The 19,164-nt window shown below is 48.6% G+C and overlaps 1 protein-coding gene across 3 annotated transcripts; it reads left to right on the top strand.

Moving 5' to 3' along the window:
• Positions 1-449: 449 nt before the first annotated feature.
• Positions 450-17,910, top strand: EIF2D (eukaryotic translation initiation factor 2D). 3 transcript variants are annotated; one of them, XM_028530805.2, is made up of 15 exons: positions 451-685; positions 1,590-1,780; positions 2,860-2,943; positions 3,460-3,550; positions 6,258-6,365; positions 7,991-8,247; positions 8,732-8,849; positions 10,481-10,526; positions 10,940-11,043; positions 11,165-11,314; positions 11,688-11,777; positions 12,494-12,589; positions 13,680-13,800; positions 16,043-16,217; positions 17,708-17,910. In XM_028530805.2, the coding sequence occupies exons 1-15, from the start codon at positions 630-632 to the stop codon at positions 17,776-17,778; spliced, it is 1,758 nt and encodes a 585-aa protein (XP_028386606.1). In that variant the 5' UTR covers positions 451-629; the 3' UTR covers positions 17,779-17,910. The 3 variants fall into 3 exon arrangements, with proteins under 3 accessions (XP_035871849.1, XP_028386606.1, XP_035871850.1); XM_036015956.1 differs by lacking the exon at positions 12,494-12,589 and having other exon boundaries at positions 450-685; XM_036015957.1 differs by lacking the exon at positions 451-685 and having other exon boundaries at positions 1,553-1,721.
• The last annotated feature ends 1,254 nt before the right edge of the window (positions 17,911-19,164 follow it).

The raw sequence follows: 19,164 nt of genomic DNA, 5'->3' as shown, positions 1-19,164 counted from the left end.
TGGATTCCCTGTTGTTGTTATTATCACCTCATGTAAATTAAAAAAACAGGGAGCAGAAAATCTTGGAGAAAATCCTAGCTGAGACCTTTAGTGTGTAATAAAATGTAAAGATTTAATAAACAAAAACCCTTAAGGAAAACATTCAAGAGGCCTGCAAGTTTACTAAAACAAGAGTTCAATCAATTTTGCCGAACTGAACTAAACTGAACGGAACGCTAACTGGCAGGACTCAGCACGCCTCCACGCTGATGAATGGGAGATAAATGCAGTCGCTGCTGGCTGGGGCAGGTCTCTACCCACGCGGAGGCTCCAGCCGCTCGCGCCTGCGCAGAACCGGGCGGTGGGGGCTGCATCGGGGGAGGGGCATTCAGGAGTCCGCCCCAGCCTTCCTCCGGCTTCTCCCGGCTCTGCCTCTGTTCCCAGCCCTGCCACTAGGGGCAGCCGCGGTCGCCGCAGCGGCAACATTCGTGTTGCTACGCGGCGCAGGTTTCCAGCCGGGCTCTTTTTCCAGCCGGGCCCCAGCATGGCTGCCCCCAGGGCTCTGGGTTGGCGAGGCGGCGCGTTCTCGTTTTCCTGACAGCCCCTGGCTTCTGTGCTCTGCTTTTCTTCCTCAGGCCATTCCAGCAGACATGTTTGCCAAGGCTTTTCGGGTCAAGTCCAACACGGCCATCAAGGGGTCGGACAGGTGAGGGAGGAGAAAGGGCCTGCTCCGCCCACAAGGGCACCCAGCTATTTCTTCAAGCCGGTCAGTCCACAGCCCTCTTTGGGCTGGGTCAGCCGTCCTGGGGTGGAGGCCGAGGGGTGTACTCGGGGAAGGGACCCCAGGGCAAGGGTGGGTTAGACACACTTTGGAGGTGAAAATGAAGGGGAGGCCTGACGTATCTCCCAGGGTGTGTTTTGGATATCCCAGTGAGTTTAAAAGAAAACGTACAATGCAGTCTATTTAAGGCGTGGAGAATGCAAAAATGCAGGAATACGAGTCCCTGGCCTCCAAAGAGCTTCGAGTCCCTTGGGAAAGATCAGATAGGGCACAGGGAACTACAAGCATACAAGAAAAAGTGCCAGTGATTACTTCTGGCAGGAGAGACAGATGGAGACTGAGGTGGAAGAGGATAAGGCACATGTGGTAAGAACTATATCTGTTCAGACAGTGCTGCAAATGCAAATGTCACGTTTCCAATTTTGGAACCAGTGTTCCGTAGTTACTCTTTGGGCTCTGGTATAGTTGTTTAATCATAAGCCGCCAGATTTGCCAAGCATATATGAGAAAGGACTGGGTCTATGGTTAGGCACAGAGTCAGGAAGGTAGAGCTGAGTGTCCAGTGTCAGGCTAACTTGGGATGCTCACTGGGTCTCAGTTTTGCTCTTTCTCTGTAAAATGGAAAGACTTGCCCAGGAACACAGAAAGTGAAAATAGATAAGACATTGGATGAGAAACAGAACAGGATTTTTCAGAAGGGTGTGCTAGAATAGGGCATTCTAAATCAGACAGTCTTTCCTTGGCCCCCATGATTTTATAGTGTTTCCTCAATATTTATTCAAATCCATGCAGACAGCATTCATACCAGATATTGGTGTGATTTGTGCAGGAGAAAGCTTCGGGCTGATGTGGCGGCTGCCTTCCCCACTCTTGGAACCGATGGGGTCTCTCAGTTAGTACCTGGAAAGGAAGAGCTCAACGTTGTGAAGTTGTATGCTCACAGAGGGGATGCAGTGACTGTGTACGTGAGTGGTGGTAATCCCATCCTATTTGAACTGGAGAAAAATCTATATCCGACAGGTATGGCAGTAGGATGGAGATGGCCGTTACTGTAGTCCTTGCCTAATATCTGTTTCTCCTTATTTCTTCCAGTATCCTCTCTTCCTTAATGCAAACAAGTTGAAAATCTCCCCATACCATCCCTAACAATGTTTTTGGACCTAGTATCCCTAGAATTGAGTCTTTCAAGAGCAGAAACTACTATAGGAGCGAGGAAAAAAGGAGCTGATGCAGAAAAAGGGTGCTTGCCAAGGGAAAGTCTGAGATGAAGGAATAATAGTTTATAGTAGGTTGATCAACAGAGGTCTTGAAAACAGTAGAATTTCAGGGTATGAATATTTCTGAAAACTATCACTAGCAGGATTTTCTTAATGTACCAAAGAGATACTGTTATAGGAAAGAAGCTGAATTAATTAAACTACATACTGCACTGGCTTAGGGATGTACTTCAGTCAAGATACCACTCAGGGGGTCTTAGGCTCTGCCTGGTGCTCAGGATTCTTTGCTTTCTCTCTTTGTCACAGGTCTCAGAGACCCAGTGTTTTTTTTCTGTTTCCCATAGCTGCAGACTCCTGCTTTGTCACTTGGAGCTTTCTTTTTCCAAGTTTGACTGGAAAAGTGCAGTGCAGTGCAATCCTTAGGCCACTCCCCTTGACCTCCCTTTGCTGCTGTACAAACATAGGCCTTTCTGATCTAGAGTATTATTGTCAATACTATAGAAACAGAATAAAAATAATAAACATGGGAAAGTTTCAGAATTTCTTATAGGGTGGTACCCTGTTCTTAGGTTACTCACTTCCGAGGTGATGAAGGGAATCCTCAGTGGGTCTGTGTTCCCGCTTTTATCCCCTGTGGCCATCTGCTGCAGCAGTCCCGGTGGAACAACAGGTGCCTCCAGACCCAAGTGACATCCAGTTTCCTAAGTCTGTCTTCTTTAAGAATGAATTCTCTGTGGCTCTCCCCTCCCAGCCTTCTCACTGGCTTTGAGTTGAGTTTCTTTTCTGCATCCTAATGAAATCAACCTTAGTTTCTGGCTTTGCCACTGCCCCAGGGGATTGACTTTTTGTCCTTTAATGTTTCCTGGGTCTCTTTTTGGACAGTGTACGCCCTGTGGTCTTATCCTGCTCTTCTGCCAACGTTTACAACATGGCCTCTGGTGCTCGAAAAACTGGTGGGGGGAGCAGGTAAGAGGATTTTCCTGTATTCTGGCTACTGCTTAAAACCTACTTAGGAAGGGCCGGCTACTTTAAGAAATGTACTTGTTCCCTGAATTCATATGTTTGAAAAATGGAATTTATCCCCCCTGTGTGTTATGTCTCCCACTTGGCTGCTCCCATGAGCCCTCTGGACCTCTCTGACCGTTTGTAAGGCTTAAGTAAGATAAGCGATGTGAAAGTACCTCGGAACTGCCGAGGGCTATACTGTAAATCAACAAGCTGAACTTAGGAAACCAGGATAAGAGATTGTGCAGTTGGACCCCCAGCTTGGTGTTCGATATGACCACTAGCACCCCACCCTCCCCCCTGCCCCCTGCCACAGTGGGAAAAGATCTGCTACTCAAGTTGCCATTTTAAATTTTCATTATAAATAATGTAGTTTATAATTACATTAATGTTTATTGAGTAAATAAATAATGAAGTAAAACGTGGAATTAGATGGAGGCAGAACATAAATGTCAATGCTTTTTTTTATTGCTGCAGATTTGATGCTGCCAGGACTAGTGGTGCCCCCTGCTGGTCTGCCTCAGGTACAGAAGGGTGACCTCTGTGCCATTGTCTTGATGGGAAACAGGTACTGTGCCGGCCAGCTGTGCCTTAAGTAAAACTGGGGAGGGGTTAAGGAATGACAGCTTCCTAAATCATATGGGTAAAGGATTAAGAGTAAAAAAAAAGGATTCTTCTGGAAGAAGAAGAACGTCTCAGTGAAATAGATGTGTGGGTTGTCCACACATCTGGACCAAGTATATTTGCTGCTCCTCCTCTTCTTCTCCTTCTTCCTTCTTCCTTCTTTCTTCTCCTTCTTCTTTTTGATTTACAGAAGAGTTGCAAAGATAGTACAGAGTTCCTATATACCCAGCTTGCTGTAATGATAACATTTTGTATAACCATAGTTATCAAAACTAGGGAATTAACACTGGTACAATACCATTAACACAGTTGCAAACTTTATTCCAGTTGTTCCACTAATGTCTTTTTTTTTTCCTCTTCAGAGATTCATTCCAGAATACCACAATGCATTTAGTTGTCATGTCTTCTTGGTCTCCTGTCTGTGACATTTTCTTGGTCGTTCCTTGTCTTTCATGAGCTTGATACTTTTCCCCCATCATCCACATCATCATCTTCATCTTTTAGTTATTTCAATAGCTTTATCGAGATATACTTTACATACTATAAAATTAACCTGTTTCAAATGTACTATTCACCGCTCTTTAGTATACTTACAGTGTTCTGCAGCCATCACCACACTGCTTTTTAAAAATATGAATAATAGCCCTGGCTGGTGTGGTTCAGTGAATTGAGTGCAGGCCTGCAAACCAAGGGGTCGCTGGTTCAATTCCCAGTCAGGGAACACTCCTGGGTTGTGGGCTAGGTCCCCCCCCAGTAGGGGGCTTGCGAGAGGCGATCACATGATGTTTCTCTCCGTTTCTTCTTCCCTTCCCCCTCTCTAAAAATAAGTAAATAAAATCTTTTAAAAAAATAAAAATATTGATAATGTAGGAAGTAATAATATGAACAATTCTGAAAAATTAAACCCTTCTTATCTCACAATCCTTTTCTCCTAGAAGTAACCATCATCATTTTGATTCATACCTTTACCAACTTTCTTCAGTGTATGTAAAATGTATGACATAGGGCTTAAGTATACAAACAAAACAGAATTATACTTTATATTGTTTTTTGCTTAAGATAGTGTGGGCACTTTCCATGTCAGCAAGCTCAGATATACTGAATCTTTTTACCTGTTCTGTGGCGATGGAAGAGGTCCTCTCCTAGTGGACATTCCGGTGTCCCTAATTTGTCTCTGTCAAAGCATCATCTTACTGATGCCTCTAGGAATAGCAGCGCCAATGTATTTTTTAAAATAAATACTGTTGCCCTATGAAAAAGCTGTATTAGTTTTCACTCCCACCTGTGGGATGTGATTTCCCTGCATTCTCACCAATACTGGGTGTGCTGGGTCCTTTTCATTTGTGTCGTCCTGTGTGAAAAATGACATCTCATCATTTTACTCATTGCTTCTTTGAGAAAGAGAGAGAGTGATCATAGGCAAGGGGGGGGGGTTGGTCAGTGTTGAAAGATCTTATTTTTGCTATTGATACTCTCCAATTTACCTTGAACCTTTGGAACCAAGCACCTAGAAATGTTTCCTTCTTTGTTTACCTGTAGCAAAAATGCGGTTGAAAAGAATGGTGATATCATTGTTTTTCCCTCTAGTATTCTGTTGAAGATAGGAGAAAACTCATAAATGTGTATTTAGCCTGCTCAGTTGACCTTTAGAATTCATATGGGGATGAAGCAAGGGGGTGGTTTGTGGCGGAGGATAAGGGTACAAAGAAATTTGTTGAAACTACAAGCTATGTTTGAGACTGAAGTTTCAAGTCATTGACCCAAGGATGGAAGAAAATGATGCCCCTCTCTTAGGAGCTGGGAAAGAAACCAGATTCAAAGTTTCTGTGACAGTAATTGACCTATGGCACAGGAGGTACAGCTACCAAGTTGGCAAACATGTTTTTAAGTTTAGGTGTTGGGAACACCTTCTTCTTGAATCTTCTCCCTGGGGCCTCGGTGACCTTCCCCCACCATTACCCAGCTGTCACCGATGTATGCAGGCAGTGGGTGTGCACACAGGCAGTGGGTGTGCACACAGGCAGTGAGTGTGTCATCCCAGGGTTACTCCCTGGGATGACAGAGATTTCCCGTTTGGGTTTTGGAAGTTTTTGTCTTTCCTGTAACTGGTTGTTTTTGACATTCTCGACACACCCTGTTCTTAGATAGTTACACAGAGCAAGTCCTGTTGCAAAGAGCCAACTCCGAAGGGACAGTTGGCGCCACTGTTGCTCTCCTTTCCCTTCCCTGTGACGTCCCTCGGCCTAACTCAGGGCACGTGAAAGGCCTCCCTTCTGAACTTCGGTGTCAGGTGGCTGTGCCTTCTCGAAGGTAGAGGAAGTCACTTATATTTTTGAAATGAAAGATATCCTGTCATGGGTTATCATGTCCTGCCTGGGTTTATTCATAATAGGGATAAAACACAAAGTGACATCGTCAGAAGAGGAGTTACTTATAAGAGAGGGAATAGTTGGTCAAGGGATTCTTGACAGTCATATCTCTAGGTGATCTGAGGGGAATTGAGACTGGACTGAGTTTAGTTTTGTGAATCTAGTGGACGCTTCAAATTGGCAACTGTGGCGTTCCCAGTACATGTGTGGAGAGGGGTCCTGACAGGTGCCGTCCTGGAAGACTCTCCCCGACTGTGTCTCTGGCCTCCTCCTCCTCCTCAGAGCCCCCGTTGCCGTCGGAGTTGCCGCCATGTCCACACCGGAGATGCTGGCCTCGGGCCTGAAGGGAAGGGGCTTCACCATGCTGCACACGTACCAGGACCACTTGTGGTGGGTTCAGTGTTATTGCTGCTTCACAGGGAGCTGCTCGGGTGGGAAGGGCATGGGGCCAGCATGCGGGAGTGAGGATGTTGGTCCCTGCTGTGTCCTGAGGCAAGTTGCTGACCCCAGACAATAATTTCCTTGTTAAATGTGAAGAAGTAGGAGCAGGGTTCTTTTTTGTTTTCTGTTTTTCTTTTTTTGCCTGCTCACAGAAGAAATTACAGAGGACTTGGATTATTTTCTAGGTGGGTTGCAGAATGCTAGGCCTGGAAGAAGGCTTTAGGATTGTGACTCTGCCTGTCAATACAGGGATAGTATTTGCATTCACAGCTGCAGTCAGTGGGGCCTTATCTGCCATGTGCACTTAGGCGTCTTTGGCCCCCTGACGAGTGCTCAGAAAGTCTTCTCCTGAATCCCAGTCTAAGCAGAGAAGACCCTCGGGCACAGGGCAGTGACTGCGTCACATTGTTCAGATCTTGTGTCCCAGATCTCCTCTCTGGGAGGAAGCCACACTTTCTCCTGCGACAGTTGCTTTCTGGAGCCACACACCAGTTTGCTCTCTGGTTATTTGCTTGTTGTTTTACCAAAACAGTAAATAGTACTTTCTCTAGAAAGCAGTATACCTGGTCTTTTGGCCAAGTGTTGTGGCCTGCCGGTGCAGAGACTCATCCTGACGTTTTCAGCCCCCTTTGGAGGTACTCATTTTGCAAGTACTGGGCAAGCCCTGCGTTGCTGGGGCACAAGTCATCAGCCTGTGGCCAGCAGACAGTCAAGAGCTGCTTACTGTTGTCCTCCCGGCACCTTGATTTCTAGCCATCTGAGCCACGGCAGTCAAGGGCATGCTGTCTACGTGGTGTTATCAGCTGCTGCCTCAGCCCCACTCCCCCCACCTTTTAAAAATATTTATGTTATTGACCCGATCAGAATAGCTTAAACATACACCCTGGCCTCACTAGTTACCATGCTAATAAGCCTTGCTGCAGCTATTAGGTAAAACTTGGTTTGATGTACATAACCTTGGACAAGACCAGGCTTTGTCCTCTTACCCCTCCCCATGCTCTGCTCCGTGGCACTGCTCTTCTGCCTCTCCCTGAGGCATAGTGCTGTAAAACCGCTGTAACCCCGCAGGGCAAGTAAGATTGCATTCTGACTTGACACAGAGCAAAGGGCTTTGCCGTCCCTGAGCGGTCCAGGTCGTTTGCAGTTTGTTACAGCCTGTGAGCCTTGGGTGTTCGTATTTCCCCAAACTGGTCTGACAGATGCATTCGCGGTCTTAATTTTGTTATGCAAAATATTTTTATTTTTAACTCATAGCAATGGAATACTTTTGGCAGTTTCTCTTTAAGTACTTTTTTTTCTTTAGTCTTGCTCTGTCCCCAGATGTCTATTAATAATGCTGTCATCCTTTGAGATAGGGAAGGGTTAAGAGTTACTCCCCATTTCAGAGATGAGGAAACTCAGGCATGCGAATTTTCTGGGCCCAGAACTGGAAATAGAGCTGAGATGCGAGCCCAGGTTTTCTGCCCTCTCCTGCCTCCATGGCTCTTACTCTTTGAACTCCTGGCTGACCCCTTGACCCAGGTTGGAAAGTGCTGTGGTTGCTACGTGGTGTTTCTGACATGAGATTTTTCCAGGCGCTCTGGAGACAAGTCCCCTCCACCTTTCATTGCCCCACTGGCCCTGGATCACCCAGATCTCGGTGAAGAGAAGGGGTCTGTCCCGGAAGACCCCGCCCTGCAGGAAGATATGAGGCACCTGGCTCTGGAGGGAGGGGGAGAGGAGAGTGGGGAGAATCAGCAGACGTGTGGGAAGAAAACCCTGCCAGGAGCCTCAGAAGACCCGAGCATTGGAGGCCTGAACCCTGACCCCACAGACAGCAAGACCCTTCAAGGTACAGCGCTGGGAGTGGGAGGGCCACCTCCTCAGCCTTCAGCCTGTAGCCTGTAGGAGGCTGAAGCACTACACTGTCCTTCCGGCTAGAGCGACACCAAAGCTCTGGCAGAGGGCAGGCACATCCTTATTTGTGGTGAGGGTGGTGCAGCAGCCTTTTGACATCTCACCCGGGGGTCCTCCCCGCATCAGTCACGTTTCCCTGGGTGTCCGTCTGCCCTGGACTTAGGACTGTTTCCAGCTGCAGAGCCCGTGAAGTTTCCTTCTGTCAGAGAACCATTGGCCCCTGGCTGGGTGGGACTTTGTGCTTGTCCCCTTCTCTGGGGTCAACCTTCTTTAAAGGCTCTGTGCTCCAGAGGGTCTGGGACCTTTGGGACCTGGGAACGGGTTCCCTCATGGGAAAAGGGTGGGGGTGTGGAGCTGGGCAGGGAGCACCGGGCATCCTATGCCCCCAGGAAGGGTGTGGTTCTCGTCTTTTCCTGCAGAGCAAATGGATGAGCTGTTACAGCGATGCTTCTTGCATGCTTTGAAATGCCGAGTCACAAAAGCTGACCTCCCTTTACTTACCAGCACTTTCCTCGGCAGCCACGTGTTCTCCTGCTGGTACGGAAGGCATGGTGTGGGCCCAGCCTCAAGGGTCTCCATCCTGCTCCTCTGCGGTGGGACAGGACAGGGCTGGTGGGGGCACTGGTTGAGGGATACGCTGTGGAAGGAGTGGAGTAGAGGGTTGATGTGCCCAGCAAAGTAGGTCCTGCGTTTTAAAAACATAGCCAGTGAAAGGATGTGAAGGAAATAAAGGTTAAAGCTCCCCAGACTCTCAGAGCACTGCCTCTGCTGTGTTGCTTCTGGGTCGCCTGTCATGAATCGGGCCACACGTCCTGTCCAGGAGTCCGGAGCAGCCTCTGCCAGGAGGCTGCTTCTGGAACTTGCAACCCCTCACTCTTCTGAAAAGTAGGTGGGCCACGGGAGGTTGTGTCAGCAGGGAGAATCGGTGTGAACCCTCATCCCTCCTTCGAACACAAGCCGCCAGGAGAGGGAACAGCCCCTGTGGACAGGACTGAGCTTGGAAGATGGAGCCTCTGGGTCCAGACGCCAGCTCCCCGGGGCCCTGGAGCGGGCGTGCTCGCCGCTGGGCTTCTCCCAGCCCTCGCTTCGAGCACCTGCCAGATTGCTGTCAAGATTAAGTAGCCTGGCATTTAGCAAGCACTTAATAAATATCATGTCAGGAGGTTTGCTTATTGATTTTTACCTGAGACTAAACTTTTTTTTGTTGTTTTGTAAAAAGTGGTTTTACTGTAATTTCCCCCCTACTTACATGTGAGCTTTTGTGAGGCACCCTAGACAAATGTGAGGTCTGGTGTGTGTGGCAGGCACTTGGTCATCTGTCCGACCTCGTTGGGTGGCACGGAGCTCAGGGACCCTGGGACATGCTCTAGATAGCCCTTCTTCACCTGGGTGGTGGCTGGAGGACGCACTGGGGGACCCGCCGCTGCTGTGCTGCTCACGTTCAGGGAAGACGTAAGTGGTGGGGAGCAGGAGCGAGTGCTGCTCTCCTGAGAAAGAGCAGCCCCAGCGCCGGAACCAGCTCCCCCTGCAGGTGGGACTTCTGAGGCCACAGGAGGCTGTCCAGTCTGAGAGGCGTCTAAAGCTGCATCCAGTACCTCAGCCACTAGCCACGTGTGCCTGTTTAAATTTACATTAATTAAAATTAAATACAATATAAAATGTGGTTCCTTAGTCACATTAGTCACATTTCAAGTGCTTAATAGCCACATGTGGCTAGTGGCTACTGGATTGAATACCTTTTTGGAGGGACCTATGGGACAGCAGTGATGTAGCCCAGGGGTGTCAAACTCATTTCACCAGGGACTACATCAGCCTCGAGGTTGCCTTCAAAGGGCTGAATGTAATTTTAGGGCCATGTAAATGTAACGACTCCTTAACTAGAGGCTAGGAGCTCGGTGCTGCCGCCGGGTAGAAACAAGGTGCCCAGCCCGATAAAACGAGGTGGAGAGCTGGATTCAGCTCACGGGCCTTGTGTTCGCCACCTGTGTTCTAGAGTGTCCTAAAGCCTGCATCCGCCTGGGATACCCCCGTCCCCCTGCAGAGAGCTCTGGAATAGCGGCTTCCTCCCGAGTAGGGTGGGGAGGCTGGAGGAAAATGCCTCCTCTCAGTGTCAGGCAGGTCCCACACTGCGGCTTCGTAGCTTAACTTGCCTTTCCATCTGCCATCAGCCCCGAAGGACGGCAACTGGACATAAAGAAGTCAAGCTACAAAAAGGTAAGCGGCACCTTCTGTACGTACCCACAGAGTTGTGTGGGGGCACACGTGACGTGAGCTGGGCGCACACTGGGGAAGCCCTTTCTCCAGCGCTCAGGCTGGAATTGAGCCTTTCGATTCCAGGTATTCTGGGGGTCAGGGAGAAAGCTCTCCCTGGGCTGAGGCAGGTGGGCACCCATTCCCTCTCTCCTCTTGAGCCTTTATGTCTGATCAGAGCTCAGAAAGGCTTCACCACCTAGTTTCTAGGAGCTTCTCACCCCTTGAGCCTCTGGGTGGGGGCCTCCCAGTTTCTGTGATGAGGGCAGGGAGTGCCCCACGCCCTTCCCCAGGACCTGCCTAGCTCGGTGTCTGGCGCATCCTAGGTGCTCAGTGTGTGTGATGAAGTCCCCTACCACTGGCCCTCTCTCCCTTAGCTCTCTAAGTTCCTGCAGCAAATGCAGCAGGAGCAGATTATACAGGTGAAGGAGCTGAGCAAAGGGGTGGAGAGCATTGTGGCTGTGGACTGGAAACACCCGAGGTGAGTGCAGGGGGCCTGGCCACCGTAGCTCAGCTGGCCCCGGGGCACCTGGGCCGTGAACTGGGACTTGCCGAGACACTAGCATAAAATGTGTTTTTTCTTTCCTTCTGCTGGGTTTTAGGATCACATCTTTCGTCATACCTGAGCCCTCCCCGACCTCCCAGACTGTCCAGGAGGGTGGCAGGGAACAGCCCTATCACCCTCCAGATATAAAACCCCTCTACTGTGTCCCAGCCAGCATGACCCTGCTCTTCCAGGAGTCTGGCCACAAGTGAGTTTTTGGAGAGCAGCCCTTCTCTGCCCGCTTGGTACTCTGGCCTGTAGTTCCTCTCCACCTGAGTAGTGTTCTGTGACTGGCAGCACCTCCTCTGCCCTGACCTCCCTTCCTCCCAGATCCAGCTCAAGCCTCCTTCCCAGAAAGTGTCTCTGGACTAAATGAATGAGAGAGTAGGCCTCTCCTTTTTCTACCTGTAATTATTCTTTACAGTCTACGTGGTCCAGCTTACTACCTCACTCGTCAGGAAAAGGGAAGAAAATAAGTCAAGAAGCTGGGGAAAGCACCCTGCTGAGCAGGGAGCGAGTCCTGGTGTTTGCAGGTTGTCTCCTGGGCCACCACGAACTAACCCCGGTCCCTTCTCACCTAGGAAGGGGAGTGTTCTCGAGGGCGGTGAGGTCCGAATGATCGTCATTAACTACGCCAAGAAAAACGACCTGGTGGACGCAGACAACAAGAAGTGAGTGGGCTGAGAGGAGACTGTGTCTGCGTTGTTAGCACTCATCTTTCGTGGACTCAGACGGTCCTCAGAGGATGTCTGGATGGAGGGGCATGTAGAAATAATCAACAGCAGGGCTTCCAAACCACGGGCCGTGGACCCCTGGAGTTACCGTCTGGGGTGTTCCGCTCCACATGGGCTGCCATCATTGGCTGTAGATGGAGCAGGTGTGACCTCATGTCTGTCCACTACTGATGTTCAGATGTGGGTGCTCATTGTGAGGAGTTTGCTAAAATGCAAATATTAAAGACTTTGCCACAGTCATCATAGCTTTTAGCTCTCTTCTCTTTTCTCAGTTCCTGGATACAGAAGGTAAACTACTCAATGAAGAGCGTTCCATAATTTTTATTTTTACTTTCAAAAGACATCCTTATGATCAAAACACTGTACTGGCCTAATCGTGATTGGTTAGTAGCAGAACTGAACCACGAATCCTGGTCCCTGAATTTTCCCATCCCACTTCCCCCTCCACTGCCTGCTTCTCCCTCGTCTTAGGAAGGTACACGTGTACCTCCACGCACAGGTGCATTGCTTCACGACTGGGGCACCGTTTGGGTTCCAGTGCTGCTGAAGGACTACAAAGGGTGTTATGATCAAAGGTGAATCCCGAGCTGGCCTTTGGGTCAGAAGGGGCAAGGCTAGGATTTCTTCACTAACAGCCTGTTCTTGTCCTACAGTCTCGTGAAACTGGATCCCATCCTGAGTGACTGTGTCTTAGAGAAGAGTGAGCAGCACATGGTCTCGAAGCTTCCGTGGGACAGTCTTCTGACCAGGTAGTGGGCATCGGCGGCCCCTCTCCAGCGTTCCAGCCCCTGCCCTGAGTGTCTGTCACACTGGACTTTGGAATCGTCACTGTCTCAGTCTCTGACTTGTCCCCGTAATTCTTACCGTGTCAGTCTGCATAAACACAGGGTGATTCTGATGCGGAGGGTCTTTGGAACTACACAAGCCAACACAAAGTAGGGGAAGTTGAAAGGGAGAAAGAGAAAGAACACTAATTAAAAATAAGAATTTCATAAAGATTTAGAAACAAAAAGAAGGCTGAGGGGGAATTGTCTTGAAGTCCTCAAAGGAAAGGTTCCTATACTCTTTTCCATAGAACCGAGGCTGAAAATAATTTATATCAGGAGTTTGCAAACTTAGCACCGTGGGTCAGATCTGGTCTGTTACCTGTTTTGTAAATAAGGTGTTACTGGGACACAGCCGCGCCCACTTATTTATGTACTGTCTGTGGCTGCTTTCGTGCTACAAAGGCAGGGTTGAGTGGTTGCAACAGACACCGCATGGCCCTTAAAGCCTAAAATATTTACTGTCTGGCCCTTGATAGAAGAAGTTTGTCAAAATTCGTATACATATATATATGTGTGTATATATATATACACACACACGCACACACACACACACATATATATATATATATCAGCAAGAGAAACTGATTAGATAAAAGGCGGAAACTTGGGAAAGGCATTCTATAACAGGTGCATTATTGCAGCAGGTCAGAAATGTGACCTGGCACTTTCTCAGGCCAGGTGAGGTGGGGTTTTGAGACAGGTGGCACTCTCCATCGAGAAACCTGGGCGAATTCTCCAAAGGCCAGGCCAGTGGTCGGTTGCCGGGGGTTTGAGGCACTGATGTTCCTTTCCCTGAAGATTGCAGTGGGTCTCGACTTTGGCCACACCTGGGGAGCTTTAAAATATGTGTCTGCCTGGTCAGTGTCTGCGGTGACTGGTCTGGGTGCAGCTCCCTAGGTGATTTGAATGCTTCTCCTGTGCAGCCTCGGGCGAGCCGCTGCCTGCTGGGGTGGGGTGTGAGGAAAGGGCTCCTGGTGCTTTATCAGTCTGCAGCTCACTGACGCCGTTCCAGGTGTTTGGAAAAACTGCAGCCTGCCTATCAAGTGGCCTTTCCTGGACAAGAGCCCATTGTGAAGAAAGGCAAAATCTGCCCAGTGGACATCACCCTAGCACAGAGAGCTTCTAACAAAAAGGTAATGTAAACAAAGACACAAAGTTTGAAGATGGTGATTTCATGTTCCTGCTAAGTTCTGGTCTCTCTGATGTGGTTGGAGGTTTTCAGATTGACCCTGAACCCCTCAGAGGTGATTTATAAGACACCCATGTTTGTGTGACTGGGCTGGGCCCCGTATGAAACAGGTAGGGCTGACTCCTCGCTCACTGCCCTCTAGGGTTCTGTGCCGGGAAACTGGCCCGAACCTGGTTCCAAAGGTTCATATAAATTTTATTTTATTTTTTTTTAGAGCTATGTTGCAGGCTTTCACCTCCTCTTCATTCGATTACCTCCTGGGCCTTGCTCAGTGAAAACAGCTTGTGCAGAATTGCTAAAGGAACTGACTGTGCTTCGTTTGGCCACACAAGGTCTTAGGGAACCTGTCCTCACATATGTGGAAAGCGGTCCGCGGGAAAAGGAGCGCACCTGTTCAGTGTGCCTTGAGAAAACAGCAATAGGATGACTGGGTGGAAGTCCCAGGAAGACAGACTCGGGTCAAATAGAGAACTTTCTAGTAGCGCGTGGTGATGAGCGTGGGCTTTGGGGTTAGAGATGTGGGTTCAGACGTGGCATTTGCCTCACTGCTTGGCTTTGAGCAAGTCACTGAATGTCTTGTGGCCTGAGTGTCCTTGTGTATAAAGATGGGAACAGTGCCTTCCTTGTAAGGCGCTGTGAGGGTCGGCGAAGGAGTACACGTGGGTGAAGCACTTGTCATAGTGTTTGGCCTGTGAGCATCCCGTAAGTGAGGACCAGTAATAACCGTGATAATAAGTAGGAACAGCCACTGTTTCTCGAGTGTGTGATTTATGTGCTAGACTCTGTACTCAGCAATTTATATATATATATTAGCTTATTTAAACACTCACTTTTATGTTAATTAGAATTATCCAAACTTAAAATTGGTGCTTTCTAAAATAGGGAGTTATTTTCTGGAGGTCTGCAAGCAGTGATCCGACAGCTGCTTGTTGGGATTTTGTGCATCTGTCGGGGGTGGACACAGATGTGGCTCCCGGCGTCTCACTGGTTCTGCGACTCTCCAGGCCTGGAACCCTTGGGCCCATGTAGGTTATTTGGGGCTTTTGTGGCCTTTACTGAAAGCAGCCCTCCCCGACCCACTCCTGATAGAAACGTGCTTCACCAGTCATGAATGAGAAAGAACTTGTTAAAGAAATGGGGAGAACTGTGACTTTTAAAAAGTGTTATTTTTCTTTTTCATCTCAAAGTTACCTACTTGTCATTTGGGAAGTTGATGAAACATAGAAAAATGCAGATGTTGCTGATGAGCTACTTGGTATTAAGAACTATCATTTATTTACCTTTAGGTGTGATGGTTTCATAGTTGTTTTTAAAAGTCACTGTTTTGGAGATGTATCCTGAAATATCTGTGGGTGGAATGATCTGATGTCTAGGAGGATTTGCTTTAAAGCAACATGAGAATGGTCAGGGGTGTAGATGAGTCGAGGTCGGTCATGATTCGATAACTGTTGGAACTGGTGGTGGGCACATGGGAGCTCACTCTGCTGTTACGCTGTTCTTTATGTTTTAAATTCTCCATTATACAAACACTTTTTAAAAAGGCATATGTTATATGTGGGATAGAGAATATTTATCCCACTAAATATATAGGGTCCAGCAGCAGCAAGGCTTGCTTAGGTGTGGTCGGAAGTGTAATAATATAGGTGTAATATTGTATTTTTCAGACCATAAGATGCACCTAGGTTTTAGATGAAAATAGGGAAAAAATTTTTGAAGCAAAAAATGTGGTAAAATATTTAATAACATAAATAACATATTTCCCCAAAGTAAATGTAAAGCTACATTCAGACTATAAGACGCACCCTTCTTTTGGGTGCACCCAAATCTGGGGGGGAGGAAAGTGTGTCTTCTAGTCCAAAAATACATTAGTTTATAGCTTTATTTGAACATTTCACCTAAAATGTCATATGGTGTGCCTGAGTGTGATATCGTTCTGTTTACAGAATTCCAGGCTCATGATTTTGTAATAAAACAAGGGCTTATTTGTGCTGGACCCTGTATAACACATATAGTAGCTGGGCTGGAAAGAATCAATTTACAAGTACGAAAATAAGTTATCTGGGTGAAAAGACACCATGCTGGTAGGGATGATGGACACAGGGGTGATGAGGCTGCTGAGGCTCTAGAAGGCCCTTGGGCGGGAGGGCACCTGGTCTGCTCCTACCATCCGGCTTTTGTCCCCCCAGGTGACCGTGGTCCGGAATTTGGAGGCCTATGGTCTGGACCCATGCGCAGTGGCCGCCGTCCTGCAGCAGCGATGCCAGGCTAGCACCACGGTCACCCCTGCCCCTGGGGCCAGGGACAGCCTGCAGGTCCAAATCCAGGGAAACCAGGTCCACCACGTCGGCCGGCTGTTGCTGGGTGAGCATCCCCTCTGAAGAAGCAGAGCCATTGATCTGAATGGCGAAAATCTTCCCACCAACTCACTCACTCTGGTTCTCATAACACCCCCGAATGTATATCCCACATAGCTTTTACAAGCCAATGAGAGGTGGAGCTAATGTTTGAACAGGTGGATCCTTTGACCCCAAGTTCAATGCTTCTTCCATCATCCTATTAGAGAACCTTTCTTTCTGGTCCTTTTCTTTGTATAAACATTTGTTGAGCACCCAAACTGCACTCAGCATTTGCTGGGCTTTTTGCAGGTATATTTCTCTTAATCATAGTGATGCTGCAGCACTGTAGATGAGTAAACTGAGATAATCAACTATCGGGTGCTGCAGCGGAGCTCTGGACGTTGATTGGTCAGAATGCAAAGCCTAAGTGCTTTTGACCAACCCTGGGTCCTCAGTTCAACCCATCTTCCACGCCTCTGCCCAAGCCAGCTTTCTAAAATGCATGTGTTTATCACTCTCCTCTAAAAAACTTTTTATGCCTATTCAGTGCTTTCAGAATAAACTCTAAGCTCAGAAACAAGACCCTCTCAGCCCAACCAACCCCATCAGGCTCTTTGGCAACCCCTACATGCCCTGCCAGGCCTGGGCCGTGCTGGACTCCGCCTGTTGCCCAGACACACAAACGCATCCATACTTGGGTGCTCACCTCCTCTTCCTCCCGCAGCCCAAGTCTGCCTGACCCTGAAGGCTCATTGGCCAGCTTTGGGGTCACGGGAAGCCTGTCTCAGTGCATGCCCCATTTTTTTCTCTTTCCTAAAACTAACACTTAAAAAATTGCTAATGTAGCACTTTCCAATTGTGTTTGTATTTCTGGTTAGTGTCTGCAACTTGGCTAATTTTTTCTAATGTCTGAACTTCCTGCTGAGCATCTTCAGTCAGAGACCTTGCCTTTTTCATCCTTTTTTTTTTTCATGCTCAGGGCCTAGCATATAGAAAATGCTCAGTAAGCAAATTGATTTTGTGATCTAAGGCAATACTCAGCAGCTAACTTATAGAATTCAGCCTTTCTAAGTGAAGAGCTGTGTATGAGGCGCTGAGAAAAAAATACAGAGGGAAAGAGATGAACGTGACTGAACAGAGACACACACGTTCCCATGAGAAAGTTCTAAATGCCTGAACTACACCTAGCAAGCAGCTATCAGTGTGAACATGACTGAAATGCACACGTCAGTTTTGAAGTATAAGAAGAAACACTTCATCCCAGGAGACTTCCCGTAGGAGCTGAGTTTGAGCTGGTAGTAGCAGAGCAGACCCCGTGGTGGAGGTTGTTTGAACAGAAGCTGACAACAGGAATGAGCACACAAGGGGGGCGGGGGAGGGCCAGGAGGCAGCTGTGTGGGTCGGGAGCCCATGGGGTCAGGGCCAAGGAGAGGCACTGCGCGGCACTGGAGCCGTGGGAGGGTAGGACAGGGGAGCTCATGCCCCACTGATGGGTTTCTGCTTTGTGGGTTGCAGAAGAGTATCAGCTTCCTCGAAAACACGTCCAAGGCCTGGAAAAGGCCCCCAAACCTGCCAAGAAGAAGTGACGGACTCTCGTTCATTCAGTCAAGCCGGTGGAAGTCGAAGCTCTGGGCTGGTCATTTATAGGAGCATTTTCAGCTTTTGCAAATAAGAAATATATAATTCTTTACCAAAATAAATTTCTATTCTAATCTAAATTTGATTTCCTTCATTTCCTCCACTTAGCTAAAATGTACTAAATGTTCGAGTCAGAAGCCACTTTAAATGGACGGAAGAGGCTGTTGCCGCACGCCTCCCTCATTCCCGTGCGTCAGCGGTTTTAGTTCCTCCCCGGCCTTCAGGGCCCGACAGCCCATCCAGTGCTCAGGCAGCGGGGCTGCCTGTGATTTCGAAGTCCCTCTGCCAGCAGTCCCCAGCCTCTTGCTCATCCATTCCTACTACCTGGTCATCCTTCTAGCCCCCAAATAGATCCTTCCCCTCTCTAAAGGGTTATTCAAACAGAGAGCAGAACCCAGCTGCTGTCGTCCGTCAAGGCAGAAGCTGCAAGGATTGACCCTGAACTGCAGCAGCACAACCTAGACAGATGTTTCAGAGAAAAACAGAACATGAGGATGTGGGTTTCTGCACAGTGACCCTTCCTCAGCGACAGCATGCTGCCACCGGCGGTGGCACGCTGTGACGTGCCTTCAAGATGACGGCTTCCTCACAGTGACGACCTATCCACAGACGCGTTCTTTAGCCCTAGACTTCCCGACCTTCGTAATGGGGCTCGTGGAAGGGGTCTTTGTTGGGTTTTCAGAGGGCCCATGAACTCCCTAGCGTGGTGTGCAAGATGTGTGATCATTTTCCCAACAGAGGTTACCAGGCTTCCATCCAATTCCCAGCGGGTCACTTGCTGCCCAGAAGGTTCAGAGTTGGTGCCCGGGGCCCTGGTCAGGCCCCGGAAATCACTTCTGGGACCAGAGCTCTCCCTGTGCAGCGGGAAGGAGCGAGGGCTGAGCCGGTCGCCTTTGAGTTCTCAGTTTTACCGTCACAAAACAATTACACTTCCATTTACTTATTTTTTCTTTCTCATCTCACTTTTTAAAAGGAACTGAGATAAGAAAGACTTGGAAACACTCACAGTGTACTCACACATTATCCACCTGGGCGTGAAAAGAAAGGGGTGGGCATGAAACCGTGCGATGCCTCCTCCCTTTTGCTGTCAGGCCCAGGACAACAGGCCCCTCTGCTGCGACCATCAGCAGGCTTCATCCTGCTGGTCCTGCCTCTGCCGGCCTGCGCACGTGGAACTGAGAGAGCGACTTCTGGAAGTTGACCCCAAACAAGACCACATTACAGCAGAACCTTTGGGCGGCTTGGTCTGAGGGCGCATGGCATGTACAGCAGTGCTGACATGCGGTTCTTACGTGATGACGAGGAACACGCACTGCTTTATGAAGGTCTCACAG

The sequence above is a fragment of the Phyllostomus discolor genome, chromosome 14 (genome assembly GCF_004126475.2).
Source record: "Phyllostomus discolor isolate MPI-MPIP mPhyDis1 chromosome 14, mPhyDis1.pri.v3, whole genome shotgun sequence".
NCBI classification, from domain to species: Eukaryota; Metazoa; Chordata; class Mammalia; order Chiroptera; family Phyllostomidae; genus Phyllostomus; species Phyllostomus discolor.
This window is presented reverse-complemented; position numbering and strand designations above follow the sequence as displayed.